We start from the raw sequence: 20,839 nt of genomic DNA, 5'->3' as shown, positions 1-20,839 counted from the left end.
ACCCCGGCCTCTGTTGTGGCTGCCCCTGAAGGTCTTGCACGAGCTACTCTGCCTATTTTTTGACCTGTGCAAGGCCTCCCTTCTCTATTCCAGTGAAACCATCAAACAGCGCTAGCTGGCGTACAGCAGGAAACAGTACTGAGGCCAAGGGACCCCTGTGAGGTGAACAAACAGTTTTATACATTCAGTCACAAAACGCCAAGAGAACAACTCTGGACATTTTCACACTAACAACAAAAAAAAAGCCGTTCATTTCTCAATAAGCTTCTTTCTGTCTGAGGCTCTGACATAAGCAAGGGTCAATTCACTGACAACTTTGGGCTTATTTTGGCAAATAGAACTGCTTTTGGGTGTTCTCATAATAATATCCTGGCCTTGTTTGAAAAGAAAAAAAACACAACAACAAACCACATTGGTCTGACTTCACAAGCAGAAGGGCCCTCAAGCAAACACAAGACAATAAGGTGCATGCAGGAGCTACCAGGCTACTTAATGCCACTATTTATGTGTTACAACTTGCTGTTCCAAGGCATCACTTACATATCAGAGCAATGACATCTAGGTTATAACCATCCAGGAACAAGGAACAGAGGCAGTCCTTTCCCCCCTTTTTTTTTTTAAAAAAAAAACAACCACCCCACAGTGTTAACAATAAAGGCTTTCCAATTTCACGAAGCCCCTCAGTTCTGTCATCTATACAGTGAGTTCACTGTAAGAAGAGCTATGAAATAAAAACTTCTGTACCCTAACCGTGGCTGGTAAATTCTCACACAGAAAACAGTTCTAAGAATGACTATTAGAATGGCTCTTCGAGAAGTTTGTTTCTTGAATACAGTTCAGTAATTTCCACTGGCTGAAGTTTGTTTTTCTTGTTCACAGCCATGGAGCCAAACGAGGTATGGGAGAGAGAGCCCATTCTATTCTCAGCTTGTGCTTCAAATAGAATTATTAAACTCAGCTTCAGCTGGATGCTATTCTGGCTCTTCTAACAAACGGAATGCTTAACGAAGCTCTGAGCACAGCATCTGATTTTCACGATATGTTAGCCCAAGAGGTCCCAATTCAATTTTCAGATTTTGGGTTGAACTGGCAGACAGACAGTATTGGGGAGATGAGACAACTAAACCCAGACAATCTCTCTTGCCATCACAAGTAAAACCCCCATACATCTCTACACATGCAGAAGTGGAATAAAGCTAATTTTTAAGTCCCTGAAGACCAGCTCTACCAAGGAAGTTTACAATGATGTCACCAGACAATATGGAACAGAGCCACATTTTAAAAAGATCAAGAGAAAAATCTTCTCAAAAAGATTTTTAAGATAAGCAAGGATTCATGAGTGTAAAAAAAAAAGTCCACCCCAACACAGTCACTGCTTAGTTTCCTACCACAAACTCCTCCGCGCACACGCACACACGCAAACCAAACCCACGCACATGCAAGTTGTTGCGTCTTAACCCGATAAGGGTTAACTCCTCACTGACCTGCACACAAAGCAGTACGGTAGCCAGGTACTTTGTTCAACACTTTGTGTAGCGAGATGATTAGTCACCAGCAGAACACAAGCTAGCCTGATCCAAAAGATGATTTAAGATATGAAGCTGTGGGTGGATCCTCTTTGAAAGACCACCACAGGTCTTTGAAAACTCCACTGCAAGAGGAAGCAAATATGTTTGAAGAGAAATGCCAAAACAAAACATTGAGATGTCTCAGCTGGAGAGCGGAGAGAAAAGCAGAGGATGGAAATCCAGTTTATTAGGACAAGCTCTTTCCTGACGCAGGATTGGTATTGCTTCCAATGTCAGCCAAAGCCAGGAACCTTAGTAAATAGGAAGCTTTTCTGGTGTATTTGTACACTGAGATGAAGACAGGACAAAGGCAGCAGTAGCTGCATTAGAAGAAAGAAACCAGTTCCTATAAATGCCACAAAGATTTAGCAAGATGAGCCGGAGTTCAAGACTTGTTAAAAAATAAGCTACAATATTATGCTTCTGCAACGATAACTACTTGACCTGCTACAACCCTCAAGAGCAGACTCAGCCACATGGTGTGTCCACTGGTCACAACAAGAGAGATATGCAGGTATTCAGCACATTTGGTAGGCGTCAGGAAGAGGAGGTGTGTGGGTGTGTGTGGAGGTGACGATGACAACACTGTCTGACCCCACATCCTGCAAAAGAAGGTGCAACTCCAGATACAGAAGCCTCACTCTGGACACCCACGTTCAACAAACATCCTGAGCCTGTATGCTTACCTCATCCATGTGCCCTTGCTAGCTGTCGCAAGCTTCTTTCCCACTCATTCATCCTCCCACCACATAATTCCCCCACCAGCTTCCACTTCTCACTCTCTCAGATTTCTCCATAATAAAATTCTCTTGTCACTTCTTTGGGAGACAAAAGGTTAGTCCAGAAATTCCAGATCTTCCCAGTGGTCCTGAAACTGCTGTGACACAGTGGAAGACAGGCCTGCTCAAACAGCTCTGAGATGAAAGGGGAAATCCCAAGTCTACACCGAGCTGCCGCATCCTATCTGAGGTAAAACCTGCTTTTAATAAAAACGACAGGGGCAGTCCAAGCACTTAGTAAAAAGTAGATGTTTGGAGGACCAGAAGCCCCAGAGCTCCCAAATTCTGCAGGCCAGCAGACAAGCCCTTCAAAGGGACACACTGAAGATTTCCACAGATGTCTTTAGCTCAGAGGGCTCGTAGCTTCACTTAGAATAAATACAGCAGAAAAGAGATGCTTCAGGTGGAGTGAGGAGAGGAAACAAAGGATTTAAGGACAGTAATCATGACAGTAGCCCATGTTACCCTGCAGCACTCCGTCCGGTAGTTCCCACCTTAGACTCTAGCTTACTTTGCTTGCTTTCCATAGGAAAAGGTCTATATTCAAAAACTTATGTTATTTAAATAAAATTTGCTTTAAAAAAAAAATAGAAGAGAACATGCATGTGCAAGAACAGATGCTATGCTAAACTACCAACTCAAAACACAGCAATTCTTCAAAAACCTCAAAAGTGTCACAGGCAAGTCCAGCACAAGGCATTTTTAAGTGCAAGATCAGGCAGGGTCTATTGAAATGCAGACCACTTTCCTTGGCAAAGATCTTTAAGCCTTCCAAGGGGAAGTTCCTTCAGTAAAGTAGTACAGAATCACAGATACTGTGAGGAGACTGGAGTCATGGAAGAATATTACTCAGGCAGTACAATCCAAGAATTCTCATCGCTAAGAATATTTTTCCCCTCCTCAAATTGAATACATGCCTTCCCCACATGTTGTTTATTTTGGATCTCTCAATGGGATCCAGGAACAGAATTTGCTGCTAATCAAGGTCCATTTCTAGCTCAGTTCTGTCCAATTCCTGTGTCCTGGGCCTGTGCCAGTATCTTGGATATCTTTGCAGTGCCAGGCAATGCTTCAGTTGTCGTATTAGCCTCTCCTCCCAGGGGAGAGGAGTCAGTTTTCAACCAACTTATTACCACAGATTCAGGGCAGCATTTGTTATTAATACTGAATTTGGCAAGGGGTAAGAACACCCCACTTTCCATAACACATTCCTCACACAGCCGAGCCAAGCCTGGAAATTCTGTTTAGCATATACAGAATGGTATGTCTCAACTGTGCTGGGTTTCTGAGCTTTTAATGAGGGCAAATTGAATTTACATCGCCAATCTAGATTTCAGAGATGCGTTTCAGTCTTTCTGCATGATAACAACCAACGGGAGAAACCTCTGCTGTCTGTACAGACCCACGCTGCAAAGACTGACTTACCACAAACAGGCAAATACGGTTCTGAAGTCCTGACAGCAGGCCACAGGGAAAACAGCACTGGTGAGAAAGTCTTAACAGGCTGGAGTTATCTACACAGGCAGGATCCATCACCTCTCACTGCTGCAGGAAGAGAGGGAGGAGGAAGGTGGGAAGAGCAATGCACAGAGAAGTATCTTTATCCAAGGGATATCAATTGCAGAACAAGGCGGCAGGCTAGAGATCCAGCTCTCTTTCCACCTCCACATGCCCTCTCCCCACAAATGCAGCTGCTGCCACTTAACAGGATAAAAGGCGAATTGTTCAGCTTGCTGCTTTCCCATCTAGGAGGGGAGTCTTTGCCAGGGAAAGGGCTGTCAGTTTTTCAAATGGACGAAGCAATGACAAACACACACCCCTTAAGCTGTCCTTTTTTGCGTATCTGAAAGGGGAAAAAGAAGAAAGGGGGAGGGGGAGGGGGGAAGGTCTCTGTAAACATTTTAAGAGGAGATGTTTTGGATTTTTTTCTTAAGGGATAAAATAACCCTTCCCTAGTCCCACCCTAAAAGCACTGGTTTTGGGGAGCACTGAAAACAGAGATTCAGAACTGCACACTCCGGTCTCGGAAGAAGCCCTCAGCCACTTGCGCTTCTCTGAAAGTGACGGTAATGGAGTTTGCCGTGATGTCTGTCACTGTCACTTCGCTGGGGGGCACAGTGGGAATCCAAGGGAGACTGCCATCCACATCTGCTGCAGAAGGAGAGGCAGATAAGAGCATGTTAGAGAGAGAGAGAGGGTGAGGGAGAAGGAAGGAGGAAGAAGAGAGGGAAGGGAAGGGAAGGATGGAAAAGAGGCGTCCTTTCTGACAAACAGTGGGTGAAACCAGCCTGTACTGAGTCTGCGCATACAAGGCAAGAAAGAGCATATGCAAGCCCTCCCCTCAGAAGCTAAGGGAAAATGGAGGATCGCTGCAGGATATAACAGGAAAAGAAAAGAGTAGCAAAGGTGTCCATCTGGACACACAGTGGCATCGGAGCAGCCTACACCCAGGTCAAAAGACCCCATAACACCAGCTCATCTAACCTTCCACAATTCCCTGACACCTCTCGCTCCATCTCAGCCCCTAATTTGGCTCTGTGTCAGCAAAGCACACTCACCTAGGTGTGAGTTCACCTGCTTGTAAATGTCCTACCCTGCTAGAAAGTCAAAAATCACAAACTCTTACATATGCTCTTCAGATATGCCTACAAGAGTCAAAGGGATCCAAAATGGAGGGTACTGCACTGGAACACAGCCTGGGTGCGATCCTCTCAAAAATCCATCAATGCTGCTTCATGGAGAGGCTGCTCTCTCTGATATCCTCCCTTTGCTCCCCATTAGCTCCATACAAGAAACTCAAGCACTCCTGCACTTTCTCGCTGTAAGAATAATTATCAGTCCATCTGCCACCCAAAGCCTCGCTTTCCCCTAACCCCCAGAGAAAGCCACAAAAACACACAGAGAGAGGAAGGAAAACACAACTTCTCCCTGTCACTATACCTGTATTATATACCTTGTTGTATCAACCTGGGCAAGGAAAAAGGCCCCTTAGAGCATATTTCCTCGCCTCTGTCTCAAATACCTGGCTGCCTACTTTCATCTCAGGAGGAGTCCAACAACAAATGGAATGCCATGCAGGCTGTGTGTCAAGGGGAGAACAAAAACAGCTTAACATTTCTGTAGTGCCGTTCGCTCTTCCAATCCGCAGTGCTTTTAGGCGGGGAACTGCCCCACACATGTGCCCACCGCCCAGGATGCAACACTGGGTTCCTCTGTGCTAGCCCCATTGCTGCCTCCCTGGATTTTAGATGCTGTTCAAGTCCCTCTCAGAAAGGAGGGGATAGCGTTGATTCCCAGAAGACAGCTCTCTCCCTAATATCCTGCCTAATCCAGCCTGGCTACCAGCTACTCCTAACAAGGAGTAACAGGATTCCCTTAGCTACTACCAGCAGCACAAGCCCTAGTTTTCCACTCCTCAGGAAAGCTACGCCTTTGGAAGGTCTAATAATGCAGGGATAGAGTTTCCCTGGTAACTCAGAGCAACACGCACATCCCACAGCCCTCCTGCACAAGATGCTGGTATCCCTCCCCAAAATGCCCAATGTGCTTGGACATCTCCCGTGCCTACACTCATGCTGCCTACTCTGGGATCAGGCAGGAGTTACCATCCTCACTTCATCTCTCTCATCCCTCCCTTACAGAGCTCTATAGCAAGAGATCTTAGAGGATGTGGGGTGTGGAGAGAAAAGGGAAGGAGGGGCAGAGGAACGCACTATGGGTTCCTAGCGATGTTCCTGTATGCTCCTCAGAGCAGCACTATGAGAGGATTGCTGGTGTCCAAACTTGCCCACTGCCAGCCAAGCTCCCTTTAGCAAAGCAGCAGGCTGAACACATGCGGATATGTGGACAGAGGCAGAGTTCATCACTGTCACACCTGCAAGTCACCCCTGCTGGGAAGAAACTCTTACAAGGGAATAACTTGCAGCATCTTCCGCATGTTTTCTGACACTGGGAGGTGCATCACTGATATATGACTACAGAGAAGCAAGAGCACCAAAAAAGCAGATTAAGATGTGCTATTCATCCAAACAAGAAAAGAACTTGCAGACAAGAGGGCCACAACATGAGACAGCGAGAGCTGCTCTGAGGACCTGAAACCACAACCCTACAATGAGGCAAGCAAGGAGGAAGCATGGAGAATATCCTTCACATGCCCTAGAACTTCACAGCCAAGGAGTGCTGGCCTTACCTTCTTTGCTGGTGTGCTGCATGGCCTCCCAGTCCTCAGGGCCCTGCCTGGCCTCCAGGCCCACTGCATCATTCAGGAAGAGCTCATGCCTGCAGTTTCTGCTCTCCAGGCTCGCCATGCGGGGGAACTTCTTCCTTGACAGTCGCAGGTACTTCTGGTTTTTGCGTTGCTTCCGGAGAGAGAACGGCAGGACTGGTCCCCCAGTCTTCTCTGAGAACTCTGCCTGCCCTGGCTTGGCCCCTGGAAGGCTACTGTCTCCTCCTCCAAACCTCCGCGCAAGAGAGAAACAGAGCTTCTCCTTTCCCTTGTGGGCACTCCTCAAGTCCATGCCATACAGCCGCTGCCAAGACATCAATGCAGCGAGGGTCAGAGTGGGAATCTGATAATACAGTCAGGGCTCCCACCTGGGAGCCAGGAAACTGTTCTTTGTTCAGTCACTGAGCCTCTAGATGAGCTAATAAGTTGTGCTGCTTCTACAAGGCTGCCTCTCTCACCTCTTCAACTGCCATGTAAGCTCTTCCTAATATGTGCTTCCTAAGATTGGCTGCTTTGCTTGGCAACAGTCAAAGCATGCTGGAACTCTACTTCCAACCAGTGGCTACCTTTAACATGATGGAAAGTCCAAGCTCAACATGAAATTAAAAAGCACACAAACCAGGCAACCTGCAACCACTCAAGCTCAAAGTTTATAAAATCCTAGTTCAGAAAGCAAGTGCTGTTGGTTTTTGTTTTGTTTTGCTTTTTTAAAGACAAGTTAGCTGGTTCTTCAGCTAAAGGTTAAAATTGTCTGCCTACCCACTGATTTCGTGTTGTTGTGTTAGCTTGTTACCTCAAATTTTGTCCATGCAACAGCAAATGGACAGTCTCCACCTCCCCGTGAGTAGAGAAGTAGCTAACAAGTCAGAAATACAGAGAAGAGCAAGAGGCTACCTGCAGGAGGAGGCGCTTCGGTTTGGGGCCTCTTTTCCTGTACCCCGACGCGCGGTCTCTCTCTTCCCTGTGAAAGAGGAACACTAATCAAACCAGGTACTAAATACCACAGCAGAAAACCTAGTCAGGACTTCCACCTTTCGCAGCATAGCTCCCTCATTTCCTTCATTAAAACCCAATGGTGACCAGCATGCGCTTGGAAAACATCCCAGAATTGCTTCTTGTAGGAGTGAAAGCCTTGCAATAAGGGAATTTCTCTGACTCAGCTGATCGAGGATGGGTTAGAGAAACTTATCACCTTGCATCACCGCAGTCCAGCCCTGGTCCCGATTAAAACCTGAGACTGACTGCTCTTCGGCTCAGTGTTGCCTGTTCTTGGCCTCATTTCCTGACCAGTGCCAATCAGAACTGCTTTAACCCTGTCTTGTCCACCTCAGCCAACACCAAGGTACAGAGATCAAGACAGATTCATTGCTATGCATCTCATCTTTGATTGAAGCAGGGACAACAGGGGCACTTTATGCACACTACAAAATAAAGACACTATTTCTGTTTCCTATATCCATGGAGAGGAAGAACATGCGCCCTTACTTTTCTTCATAAGCCACTACCAGGCGAGGGTCCAAGATATGATCCTCTGGCTCCCATGTGCTGTATCTGAAGAAAAACATACGGAATATAAAGTAAACAATACTTTAATGAAACATTCTCTCTGCAGGCCTGCTACCACAGTGCTGCAGCCCTGGATACGGTCTTCACAAGGGTCAGTGAGGCCTGCCACAACATTGCGAGAGCTCTGAGGAATCTCATCCATTCCCTCCCCAGTTTCCTGCAGATACCACCTTCCCTTCCCAAAACAGGCAGGGCCAAGCATCAAGCAGCTCTTTGCAGGAGAACAGGGAAGGCTTTCCTCTCCAGGGCCCCTTCCACGCTGTTTGCAAAGCCTGTGCAGACACAAACTGATTTTAAGTTAATGTCTAAACAGGTCTCAACTGCAGCACTCCCTCAAATCCAACAAACCCCATGGAACAACGAGACGTGATCTAATACAGCTTTCTGAAAAATAGGTCTCTCTAAATTAAGAGTGCTCAAAGAGTAAGTACGCTTTCTCACCTGCATTATTAATTACCTCTTATCACTGGAGCTGAAAGTATTCACTTAAGAGTTTAATTTTTCTCCACCAATGCCATTCAACTAAACATGTTTAGATCTGGGCCCTGAGGCGAGTTGATGGTGACTTTCCAACTATTCCTCCTCTTGCTCGACTCCCCCTGCACGTTATTTCCATCCAGCAGAGGCCATCAGTATTTCTGTACCAGTGCAGAGGGAACCCATCTGCATTGTGGTCAGGGCTACCAAAACAACTCATTTTTTTAAAGCCTGATGATGCTCTGTAAGTAGCCTGCAGCGTCAGCCTACAGAGAACAGTGTCACTCACTGACTCATCTCCCTCCTCGATTGCCAGACAGCTATGACGGGAGTCAGACGCTCAGGAATGGGCTGAACTCACCTAGCAAACAATGCCAAAATCAGTTCCCAAAGGGCACAACTGCACTTAATATCAGGCAGAAACAGCCAAGAACTCCCACTGTGGAAGGTTAAAGGATCACAAGGTGGCCCTTGTGGCATGTTTGCTTCTAAGGGGTCATGTTTGTCCAGAAAAGGTGAGTGGCATGTGTCTACCATACAAACTCAAAGGCAAGAAAGCAAGTCTAAAATCCCAAACGCCTCAGAACATTAATTTTCCTGGAATGCGAGGCCTGGGGCCTGGAGGCAGAGCCCCTCCCAGCCCTGGGGAGGAGGGCCAGAGAGAAGCCACATGCAGGTGGGCAAGAATGCGTTTGTATCAGTGCCTTTAAACAGCAGGAAAGCATTTTGGGTTGTTTACATTTCTGGATGAAGCACAGGCTGCACACGAGGGCACACGATACATGCGTATATGTACACAGGGGAGGTGGTTCGGGAATGCTTTTCCCTTTCATCTCTCCATTAGACAGAAGAAAGGTACTGAAATATAGGAGCATTCCTGGAGAACGGTTCTAGAAATGAAAGCACAATTATTTTACACAAGTGAGAAACAAAACCATGAAATTCAGATATCCCAAGGTGCGCTGTACATCAGAGAACAGACATGTCTTCATAACCAGCTGATCCCTCCCTCTGTCATTTGCCCAAGCCTCCTGCAGCAACCTGACTGAGCTTTCAAAGCCATGATGCTGTTTGAACAGAGGAAGGTTTCCTCCCAGCTGCAGGGTTCTGGCACTCATTCTAGAAATTTAACAAAAATAGTTATACAAGGCCGGGGGGCAAGGGGGAGGAGGAAGACATCTGACTGCTTTTCATGGGCAGGAGAAGAAAGGGGATTTGCTTTAAAAAAAAAAAATGGTGGGTGTTGCCTTTTTCTCTGCAGCTCAGTTTCTGGCTTCGCTGCAGTGGCAAAACACTGCATATAAAAAAACAGGGTTCAGTTTGCCACGCGCGCGCGCACACACACGCACACAGAGCACTATATATATGGGCACACACAGCGCAGGCTGCAGCAGAACTGCAGAGAGCAGGCACTCTGGAAAACATAGATCATATGATCCTCCTTCCCCCTCCTTCTACTCCTCCTCTTCCCCCTCCCCTCTTAACTCCAACACTAGTTGTAAACAAGCTTGTAGCTAGAATCAGATTGTAACTCTTCCATTCCCTGACTCCAGCAGTATAATGCAGAAATCTGAGGTGCAGGGCATTAACAAGAATTTTTTTATTAGAAAGAAAAAAAAAAGTGAAATATCTATTACATGGTAAAGCAGCAAACTACTGACCTATCATTCCCTTCCATGAAGCCTCCAATGGGAATGATGGGATAACTGGTACAGAGATTACAAAGAGCAATGCGACAAGGTTGGAGAGGGGAATGAAGAGAAACACTTCATGGGATGAGGAAATGGATTCTATTGGAAGACAATGATGCAAACAGCTTGTGGTGCTGCATGCCATCACAGGCATATGTATGTTTAGAAACAAGGAACAGAGACTGCTAGCAGGATGAAAGCAACTTCAGTGCTAAAAGCAGCTTGGTTTTAAGCAACTCGAACCACCAAGTGAACAGTTAAAATGGAGGGGCGGGGGGGGGGAGGGGGAAATCAGTGCTCTTCAGATACAGAGTTTGGGGCAAGAGGAAAAGTGTTCGGACATGTCACAGCATCAAAAGAAGGGATCTGACATCCCTTTGCTCTCTGGGCAGAAGACTCTGCTTTTAATTCCCAAAAAAGAGTTTCTGGCTCCCCCAGAGTTCCAAGGCCCAGGGCAAGGAAAGGCAGCAGTAAGAATAAGGGCTGCTCTGTCCAAGGAAACATTACGCCATGCCTCAGCCCACCTTCTTGGCAAGTGACTTTACAAGAGAAGGACCTCAATGCGTGTGTTGAAAGGAGAACGGGATAAACATCAGTATTCTGGCCAAAAGGGGATGGAGCCTCACAGGCTACAAATGCATTTCCCAACCTCTACCAGTGATTAAATTAGTCTTGGCTACTTAGAAGGCTGAAGCAGTCCAAGAACTGACCCACACTACTTGGCAACTGGTGCTCAACAAGTGCACAAGGTGACACTTTGACAGAAGGACCTACAGTCAAGAACAAAGTCACTCTCTCCCACCACCACCAGAGAAGGGAAGCTGCTTACATTCACAGATGCTCTATAAGCATGAGGATTAGGCGAGGATCAGGCACGCAGGAACGCATTTCAGCCTCTAGGACACCAGGTACAATGCCAGGACCACTTCCTAGCCGGCCCCGCTTTGCAACTGCAAGGATGAATCAGTAAAAACAGCCCCCTTTGCTTAGCAAAATGTGGTGCCACTGCACGTGTAATACAGTCATACCCACGCGCATTGTGTATGTACACACGCAGTTAAAAACAGAAAAGCAAAGACAGGTTCCCATATGGGTTGGGCAGGCAGCTAAACTGCTAGCTAACATAGTAATACTCTCCAGTTACCTCATCCTTTCAATCTCAAAGCAATTCTACTGACTGTTTAGGCACAGAGCAATCACTCTTCTTCAGAGGCAGCGGCGTTTTAATAAGAGAAGTATCTGTAAACAGTGCATAGCAATGCTGCAAAAATATTTTTCCCCCCTAAAGCAAAAGCAGAAAAGGCACTGAAAATAACAGGAGGTTTCAGACAAGGAAACAAAAGCACAGTGGTAATTTTCAAGGGACAAAGATCACCTGCATCTGGCTACAATCAATAAAGCTGAAACATTGCCCCTTTCCGTTTGTGAATTGCAGAAGGGAAGGAGTAGAACAACAAACAAGACCATAAACTTGTTTTCTACTTTAAAAGACTGCATACAGCCCTAAAAATAAAGTGGGATCCTCTTGCTGCTGAGTCAGAAAAGCAGGCGCCATGCCACATTCAGAAGAATCAGGTTCCTTGTTGAACTCATAACGAATTTAAAAACATTTGTATCTAGAAAGCATCTCAATGGAATATTTCAGTGGTGGCAAAAACCAGTCAGAATAGATTGGCACGTGGTTTGTATCCCTAAGCTGTCAGTCTGAAAATAGATTTAGTTTTGGTTTGTGGCTCTTTGTTTTTGTTTATCATTGTTGGAACGTGGCACAAAAGATTACCCATTAAGAATGAGAAGCTCAGTTGCAGAGACCTAGTGTAAGCTATTACTGAATATTAAAGAAAAAAAGACAAGTAAAACACAACTTACTTTGGGGGCCATCCTTTCCACTTCACCAGGTATTCTACTTTACCCTGAGGGCGGAAAAAGGAAGAAGAAAACAGGTGAACTCTGCAACCAAATATGGGCTACAGTAAGAGATGCAACCAATCAACAGGACTAAACTCTGCAACTGAAAAGCTCACTTCCCATCACTTTATTTTCAAAACAAAGCCACCTCCTCATTCAACTACACTTGCTATACCTTTTTCCGCAGTAAATGGGCACGCAGGGGTACTTCAGCGTAGCTGAACTACCATCAGCTTGGGATCATACCTTTACAGAAACCTAGCAAGCAGAACCTCAAAAGCCAATCGGAGAGCAAGACTGCAACCACTCCTGCATTTACAGGCAATCTTACAAGAAGTCAGCACGCACAAACACGAGAGGGAGATGTATGCCAGGAACAAGTGTCAGAGGAATTTTTTTTTTTTAAGCAGAGAGAAATACAGTATTTCAGAACCTATGAAGCAACTCTTCGGCATGTTCCCTTCCAGTTGCTACAAGCTTTACTCAAGCACAGTTCCATCCATCACAGTCACTCAACCTTCTGACCCAAGCAAACAGCAGCTCACAGCTAAAGTTCAGAGCTATCCATTTATTCGTTCACTGTTAAGTACAAGATTTAAAAAGAAAAAAAAAAAAAACAGAAAAAAAAAGAAAGAAGTGTAGTTATTGGAAACCATGTTCAAGGGCTCCTGAGGAACATGGACGACTATTAAAATTTTTAATATACTGAAGGGCTTGTTAAGCACTTCCCAAAGCATGGCAGAGGCCTTTGTGTGTGCAGGACGACCACCCCTTGAAGTGCCACTATTGCAGCTGCGGACACCTTTACACGACAGCACAGCAAGTGAAGCACTCGGGCACTTGAGCCCGAGAACCATTTTCATTTTCCTCACGGGGGACTCATGGGCATCCCAAAGACTGAAAACGCTGCCCTGCGAGGAACTTTCCATCAGAGGATCTCTACCTGCTGCGTGCTCACGAGTTAATCCTCCTAACACCCCCTGGGGACAGAGAGCGTCTTCACTGCTGGGCAAACTGAGTCACTAAGCTGCCCGCCAAACCCTCTCTTGACTCCGACTGTCCGGGGCGTCGTCACCAGCACCGATTCTGCAGAAACTGAAACCCTCCAGCAATGCCCCAGAACCCCACCCACCCACCCACCTCACCAGCAACTCCCGCCAACACGCGTGTCCCTCGCCCGCCGGCCCCAGGCAGAGGCCGGTGGCGCCGCCGCCCCCGTTACTCCGCGCGGGGGGAAGGCAGGGCGTCCACGCGCGCGCCCACCACGCCCCCCGCCCGCCGCGCTTGTGCGAGGCAGGAGGGGCGGGGGGTGTCCCGGTGCCCCCCCTTCCCCCCCGCCCGGCGGGGCCCGCCCCGCCCCGCCGCAGCCCACCTTCCGCACGCGCTTCTTGCGGATGCTCTCCACAGCGAACACCTGCTCCCCGATGGCCGAGAGCTCCATGCGGAGGGCGGGACAGCGGCGCTGCCGCCGGCCACCGGCGGCCCTGCGACCGAGGGAGCCGGCTGTTGCAAGGCGGAGGGCGGGCGGGGGGGGGGGGGGGGGGGCTGCCTCCCGCGGCGGTGGCGAGGCTGGCCCGGTGGCGGCGGCCGTTGCCCGCTGGCGGCCGTTACCCGCCGCTCCCCCTCACACGCCCCCTCGCGCGCGACCGCGCCCCCTCCCCTCCCCCCGCCCCGCTTTAGAACCTGCGCAACGTTTTCCCTGGCGCGCGCGCGAGGGGGGGTGCGCGGGGGGGCGGGCCGGGCCGGCGGGGCGCGGCTTGGGCGGGAACCGGCGGAGGGGCTGCGCCCGCCTCCCCGCCTCGGCCCCCGCTTCCCGCCGCCGCTCCGCCTCGCCCCGCCGCCGGTGCCCGGCTTCCCCTCGCCGCCGGCCCCCGGCCTCCCCTTTCCGGGAGTGAGACTCCCGCTGGCAGCCCGCTTTCCTCACGGAAAGGGCCGTCGGTTCCCAGTGCCCTGGCGCTTGCGGGGGGAGCGCCGTGAGAAAGCCCTGCCCGCCCCCGGCGCGGTCTCTAGCTGCCGCAAAGCGGTGGTGTTTACGAGTGTGTTCCACAGGAATGGCCCTCAGCGATCGTCTGTCATCGGCGGCTGGTGGGAAACCAGCAGGTGGCAAAGTGTTGAGGCAGGCGGCGCGGACCGGTGCGGGAGAAATCCGGCGTGGCTCGTCTGTCCGGGCACCCGCTTCAAGTGCCTCCGCGTGAAGTGCTGAGGGATTTTACGGGCATAACGCACACGTAGCTATTTGACATCTTGAAAGAGGCAGGACCTACGGCCACCTCTTCAAGGTGGCCAAGGCTTTCTTGGGTAAGGCACGAGAAAATAGGAGCATCAGCACTGAGGTGTCCAGGCTCCTTTGTGCACCAGTCTGGTACACAGAAATGTGCTTTTCCTTCCCGACTGCTGCATTAAACAACAGTTTGTTTTTTTTTTTTTTTAAGTCTCCTAGGACATTTTTTTCATCAGAGCAGGGTCTTATTTCTACTTGAGCAGCTACCTTTCCTCCCACAGCTGTGCTCAATTGCTCCTTCACTTTGACTGTGTCACTGAATGCCGTTCATAAGCAAAATTTGAGACAGGATGAACCTTACTGTACAAATGGCAAATATTATAAAAAAGGAAGTCTTCAGTGAGAGCAAGTTAATGTTAGACATTTAGTTGAAAACGTTCATTTTCACACAACATACCCAATCCATACCTGTGGATGCAGTAACTGGCGGGGCGCTTATTCTTGCTGCAGCCGTTTAAGAACTCAAAGTTCGCTGTTGGGAATTGTGACCATTGGGCTAGCCATTAAGCAGACCTAGCAGTTTATAACATAGTTTTGAGTCTGTAACTGCATAGCTGTTGAATATTCACGGTTTGTTGTACTGTATTGCAAAATAATAATAATTAAAAAAAATTGATCTTTTTAATTCTTGATTCTTTTTAATTCTTCTTTTCCCATACGATGTTTCTATGTTTTAGAGGCAATAGAGAAAAATATTTAAGATAAAATTTACTTTGTTTCTTAAAAAGAAGACCTTCAGAAAAGCTAGAGACAAAAGAAGATCAGAATATTTCTCTCAAATGCAACGACCTGTTTTTAATCCCTTTCTTAGCACTTGAATCCAATTATTGTGGTGCCGAACTAGAAACTGAAAGAAACTGTGCTCCAATGACCACCTTAGGAAAAAATAAAGTAAAAAAATAAATCCTACAGTCAGAAAAAAACGTGCAGATTAATCCATTATTGATAAACTGTTGCACTTCTTAGTATAGGATATGTACAACTAGTTATTTTATATGTGACTTTTTAAGGTCAAGGATATATAAACGTATTTGTCAAAATTAAAAAAAAAACTTTGTTAACGAATACTAAAGGAGTTCTCAAAATGAATCAACCTGCATTTTGACCACAAGCTATAATACTCTTATTATAACCAGAGGTATACAATGAGATATCATCAGTATAATTTCTGCACAATTATTCCCTTCTTTCTTTTCTGCTTTTCCCTCTTCTCACACCAGCAATGGACCCAAGTGAAGTTTAAGCAATATTTGCATCAATTATGTAGCAGCTTTCAGAAAATGACACTCCTTTGCCTGGAAGGATGAGTGATGAAACCTCTCCACAAGATGACATAAGCATGCAGCAAAGTTCCAGGCAAATCCCACACCATAACAAAAACACGTGTTCCTTGTCTGCTGGGGGATTTTTCCATGCAAGTCCTCCTTCCTTCGTGGGGGCTTTAGTCTCATGTGTGGTTGTACTGGCTGCAGTGAAGCCTGTGTGAGTCAGGACTGCTACCAGGACAATGCTCCCCTGGTTCTCCAAGCACCTCCAGCACTGGAACATGCTGCTTATACATCATTTTACTGTTCAGAAAAATGCTAAATGTCTCACCGTATTCTGGTCAGGTTTGTTTGTTTGTTTGCTTGCTTTTTGTTTTGTTTTTGTTTTTTTGCCGAGGGTTGGTTTGTTTAGTTTGGGTTTTTTTTGCAACATTTTGGACAAAAAATGTTATTTTTTAAAGCTGTTACACCACAGTTACTTTTCATTCTACTAAGGATTGGCTGAGTAGGGTTTTTTTTTCGCACTGACACCAAAAACTGAACCTTAAAGGTGAAGAGCAAGAACATCTCCTTTTCTCCCTTTCCATCCCAAGTTGTGAATTACCGTTAAGTGAATGTCACTAAGCCATTTATAGGGACTAGAAATAATTAAGACAAACAATTTAAGCAATCAAAGTTTTTCAGATCTTACAGCCTGTTTTAGCAGTACTTTAAAAGCCATTCTGTGATAAAAAAAAAAAACAAACTTCTCTAAACTATATCAAGAACTAGATTACGGCAGTCTTTATTGGAGTTGTTCTTGTTACGACTAATTGTACAGTCGCACTAATATACAGCAGTGAACTCAATGTGCCGAAAACCAAAGCAAATATTGAACCTTCCTTAGTACAAATTCAGAGACCCAGATCCAGGAGCCTTTAATCAAAATTCCAATTAATGTCAAAGAGTTTTACTTGAGTAAAAATTGCTAGCAGAATCTAGTACAGAAAAATTACCATTTTAATTGCTACTAGTCTGATTAAGCAATTCAGCTTCCAGTTGATACAAGCACTTACATTAACACTAAAAATTTATTAATGGTCATTTATATTCTACAAAGCTTAATCCTGCCAAAGATTTTTTTTCCCCCAGAAGACTGCAGCAAAGATCAGGATAGCTTCAAAACAACCTAGCACATCCCTGAAGAAATGCTGCTTGATGAAGCTTCAAGAAACGATCTTGCAGCAGAAGCAAGCCTTGGCAGCCTACAAGCACGGTGCTGCCACGACTCCATAATGTCACAGGAGCTGGTAGCCATGAAAAGCCGTGATGCCGATGCTGTTTGCGGTGTATCCCTGACTCGGTGAGTGAACCAGCCTCTCTTTCTCTGCAGTGCTGTATGTTTAATTATCAGTAGATGGCACTCATCATGCTGCTCTGCAAGTGCAGGTCCATTTTATACGCAGATCATGGTTTCAGCAGGCAGCCTCATAACACATCATAGACATAAAGGATAGCAAACGGACACGGTCAGTGCTGCCCTGGCCCAGGAGAGCAGCTGCTCAGAGACCTGAGCTGGCTGGAAGCACAGCAAGGCACAGGTAGGATGCACAGGGTATGGTGCAGTTAAGCCCAAGGGCACCAGAAAAACTACCCTGCTGGTATGCCCACATCAATCAGTATTTTTAATGTTAGTGTCTTAAAGCCCATGGAAAGAATGCAGCTGCCCCCTGCTGCCAGTTGGCAGATCCTCTGTTTATTCGGAGTCCTTGTGACAGCAGACAGTGAACAATGTGTTTAAAGCTGCATTTCTGCTGTGTGTTCCTCACTTGGCTCTAATCCTCTCCCAGCACAGAGATTTCCCGACAGTGGATGGCCAGTGAGCCCCCAGTCCCAGCACAAAGTAGTGCTCTGCCTCTGAGGGGTTACACCACACACAAGGAAAACAAACATGGAAGTCCCCTTGCCTTGGCCAAAGGAGCTAGTCCTAGAGGACAGAGGGAGGATCATCTGGCCCAAGCTTAGGTCCCCCTGAGAGCTCTGGTTGGGGTGTGTCATGAAGAAAAATGCATTCTGTGGGTTCAATGTCATTTTGCTTCCATCCTTAACTGTTTCTTACCCAGCATGGGGTTTCTCCACCCCCTACAAGGCATACATGACAGTTGCCAACTTCAGCCTTTCATCCTCTTTAGATGAGAGCACCCAGCATTTCTCTTTCATTGTGGCCATGCCTTGGGTGCAGATTTGAGGCACCTGGAGCACCATCTAAAGGGGATGGTAAGCACCGAATCCTAGACTGTGATCCTTTAAACAATACACAGTGGGTACTCATCCCTTAGTGTCACCTCAACTTGGTGTGCAGCTCGGTTTTCCTCTGCACCTTGGCTCACACCCAGGTGCAATTGGGAACCACTAGGTAGGTATTACTTCTCAGTCTTCCTTGAAGAGCTCAGCTGCTTCCCAGAGCAGGATCAGTGCAGAAAGTAACAGCTACTATTCTTTGAAAATGCCGCTGGAGGAGGACTTGTTGTTTTCTTACCTGTTAAATGATAGCTCAACCGTTATAGCACACACCCAGCAGCGCTGGTGATCAAGGTCCAGTCCCTCCTCTGTCTTCAGGGCCATGGAATCCCATCTTCTGGGAGAATGCCCCAAACACCAGTTTATTACCTATCTCAGGAGCAAGGAGACCACATATTGACCCCCTAAAGTTGTCATGCTTAGTGCAAGACAAATTCAGAGTTTACTGGGCCAGGGAACAGGTGTGACACATCTCACCTTCATGGTCATTTTCCTGGGTGAGAGGAGATCTGTGTCCTTATCCCGATCCCTCACTGTGCATACATGTTATCCAGTGCCTGACTCATGCAAAATACCTAAATGGGTCCTAGTGAATGTGCTGAAGTGCCAATCTCCTCTTTCCAAGATAAACACTTACCTAGATAACAGTCTTCCTTCTCTCTGGACCACTTTGACTGCTGAGTGCTTCTGTGTCACAGCAAGAGTGAAGTGTGCTGGTTTGGTACACAAAGTACATAATTCAGATAAATTCCTCTACAGGAAGCTGTAGTAGGATTTTCACTGCTCTGAAGTGAAGCCTAGACTTGAAGTGTGGGTGGACAAGAGAGAGTAAGTGCTTTTGTCTTTTTTTTTTTTTTTTTAATATTTTTTGCGGTTTCAATGAAATCAAGTTTTGTTGTTTCAATTATTTTGTGTTTTGTTGTTTTAGTGAAAGCCTGCCCATTTGTGGACATATGATATGTCTTTGAAAAACCTTAGCTCCCACGTTCTCTATAGAAACTTCTGCAGCTGTTCAGTTGCTTAAAACTTCCAAGGACTCTCACCCTCATGTACGAGCCTCTTGCAGCATCTCCTGTCTGCTGAACATCCAGCCCTGAAAACGTTTCTTTTCACAGAGGACTATTTGCACATGAGACGGTGCACGTCCCATGTTCTTCCACTGTGAAAGGGCCAGAGTTGCAGTGGTCACTTTCCTCATGCCTGAAGCACCCTGAAAATTTTGAAATACTTAAAAAACAGGTATGGGGCCAGAGAATCTTCCACACTTAGCTGAGCAGCTCAGCATCTACACAGGCCATGATGTAATTGGCATTTGTGTTCAGATCTCCTGCTCTGGAGCCAGAAGCAGGCACCCAGCTTTCAAGGCAGGACCCATCTGAGTTATGCCCTTGGGATGCAGAAGCTAGAAGGTGCTCTTCATCCATATTACAGACATAATATATTAAAACATGCCCTGCCCTGCTGTGCCATGCGGGGTAGAGAAGACTGGGCTGATGGAAAGGGTACGTTACAGTCCCTCAAGGCTGAGGAGAACACTTAACTCAGACCTCCCACTTTCTGGGAGACTGCTGTGACCACACAGCTACCACTTACACACATGCTGCGCTGTGACAGCACCTTCACAAGGTGGGTGCCTGATCTCAGATGACAAGGGAGGAGGTAGACAGAGGAGGAGGAGTAAGAATGCACAACCCTAACTCCTAAGTTCCAGGGAGGGATTGAGCTCTCACATGTTTTCTGTCTGCTTCTTCTAGGCAGCTCCCTGCCCAGGTGATGGTTTGCCTTTTGGGGTGCCTCCTCATATCAGCAGAGGCCAGAAACTTGAATGCAGTCATGGAGGGCACCTTAGGACCTTGGTGTCTTGCCTTCTGGGTCTGAGAAGGCAGTTGTTGCCACTGGCACTAAGCTTATGTTTTGTGTGGAGCATTCGTTGTCCTTCTCATCAATAATTTCCAATGTAAAAACTGAGCACCAGCTGGTTTCATCCTGAGGGAATGTCCTTTAGGCCCTTTAAAGCCATTTTTAATCCTCATGTCTGACCACTATCCTCACCAATCAAATGGAGCCCAACTTCTGCCTCCTAGAAAATGGGAGTTCATGGCTTGTCACTCAGGAGGGTCCTGCTGGTGCACGGGGAACGAGCCGGGTAGTCCAGGAGGAGGGTGCAGATCGCAACACTGCACCATGTCACCTCTCTGCCCTGTCCCTTGGAAGCAGTATTTCCAGCAGTGATGCAGAGAAAGGAGTTACTCTGTGACTCAACTACTGTTGATTTGTCTTGTATATTTGGGCTTGGCAAAAAGCTGCTCTGTGACTTGTCTGCAGAACAGGATTAGTGTTATCTGCTGTCTAACGGCTGGGTTGTGAGGATCGAATAAGTAATTTCTGAAGCACTGGGAGAGGGACAAAAGGCATCAGAGAGGAATGAAGCGCCCTAAGGAGCCCTTTGCCTGATTTCCCAGCACGCAACATCCTGCATGTGGACTCTGAACGGCGCTTGTTCATTAGGTGGCACTACAGGCCCAGGATTTCACCGGCGAGCACAATCTCCAGAGGGCTCCTCTGGGTCTGAGCAGGGGTTTGTCGGCTCAGATTCTTCATTGCCCTACTTGCGTCTTTTTTTTTCCTGGGGAAACACGCTGTCCTGACAAATCCTGGAAGAACACAGACGTGGTATTGCAAAAGCAAAGCGCCAGCAATCAAGACTTCCAATACAGCTGTCCGGGCCCCAAGTTTCCAGGAACTGCACAGCGGGGTCTGGAGCTGCTTGGGGTAAAACCTGTGCAAAAGACCTGCAGT

At 47.1% G+C, this 20,839-nt stretch overlaps 1 protein-coding gene across 1 annotated transcript; it reads right to left on the bottom strand.

Moving 5' to 3' along the window:
- Positions 1 to 3,067: 3,067 nt before the first annotated feature.
- Positions 3,068 to 13,655, bottom strand: CBX7 (chromobox 7). Its single transcript, XM_086610360.1, has 7 exons — positions 13,587 to 13,655; positions 12,176 to 12,219; positions 8,058 to 8,123; positions 7,467 to 7,533; positions 6,537 to 6,876; positions 4,364 to 4,498; positions 3,068 to 3,892 (listed from the first exon to the last, which is right to left on the bottom strand). The coding sequence occupies exons 1-7, from the start codon at positions 13,653 to 13,655 to the stop codon at positions 3,858 to 3,860; spliced, it is 756 nt and encodes a 251-aa protein (XP_086466486.1). The 3' UTR covers positions 3,068 to 3,857.
- Between the last annotated feature and the right edge of the window lie 7,184 nt (positions 13,656 to 20,839).

This window comes from Tauraco erythrolophus, chromosome 4 (genome assembly GCF_009769465.1).
Source record: "Tauraco erythrolophus isolate bTauEry1 chromosome 4, bTauEry1.pri, whole genome shotgun sequence".
NCBI classification, from domain to species: Eukaryota; Metazoa; Chordata; class Aves; order Musophagiformes; family Musophagidae; genus Tauraco; species Tauraco erythrolophus.
This window is presented reverse-complemented; position numbering and strand designations above follow the sequence as displayed.

Bases quoted from the DNA above. Each gene is read 5' to 3' on its own strand.
- CBX7 (XM_086610360.1), bottom strand. From the start codon at position 13,655: ATGGAGCTCTCGGCCATCGGGGAGCAGGTGTTCGCTGTGGAGAGCATC. The intron at 8,124-12,175 runs GTAAGTTGTGTT...GTTTTTCTTCAG, and splicing joins TGGAAAGGATGGCCCCCAAA to ATACAGCACATGGGAGCCAG. The intron at 4,499-6,536 runs GTAAGGCCAGCA...CTCCTTCTGCAG, and splicing joins GCAGCACACCAGCAAAGAAG to CAGATGTGGATGGCAGTCTC.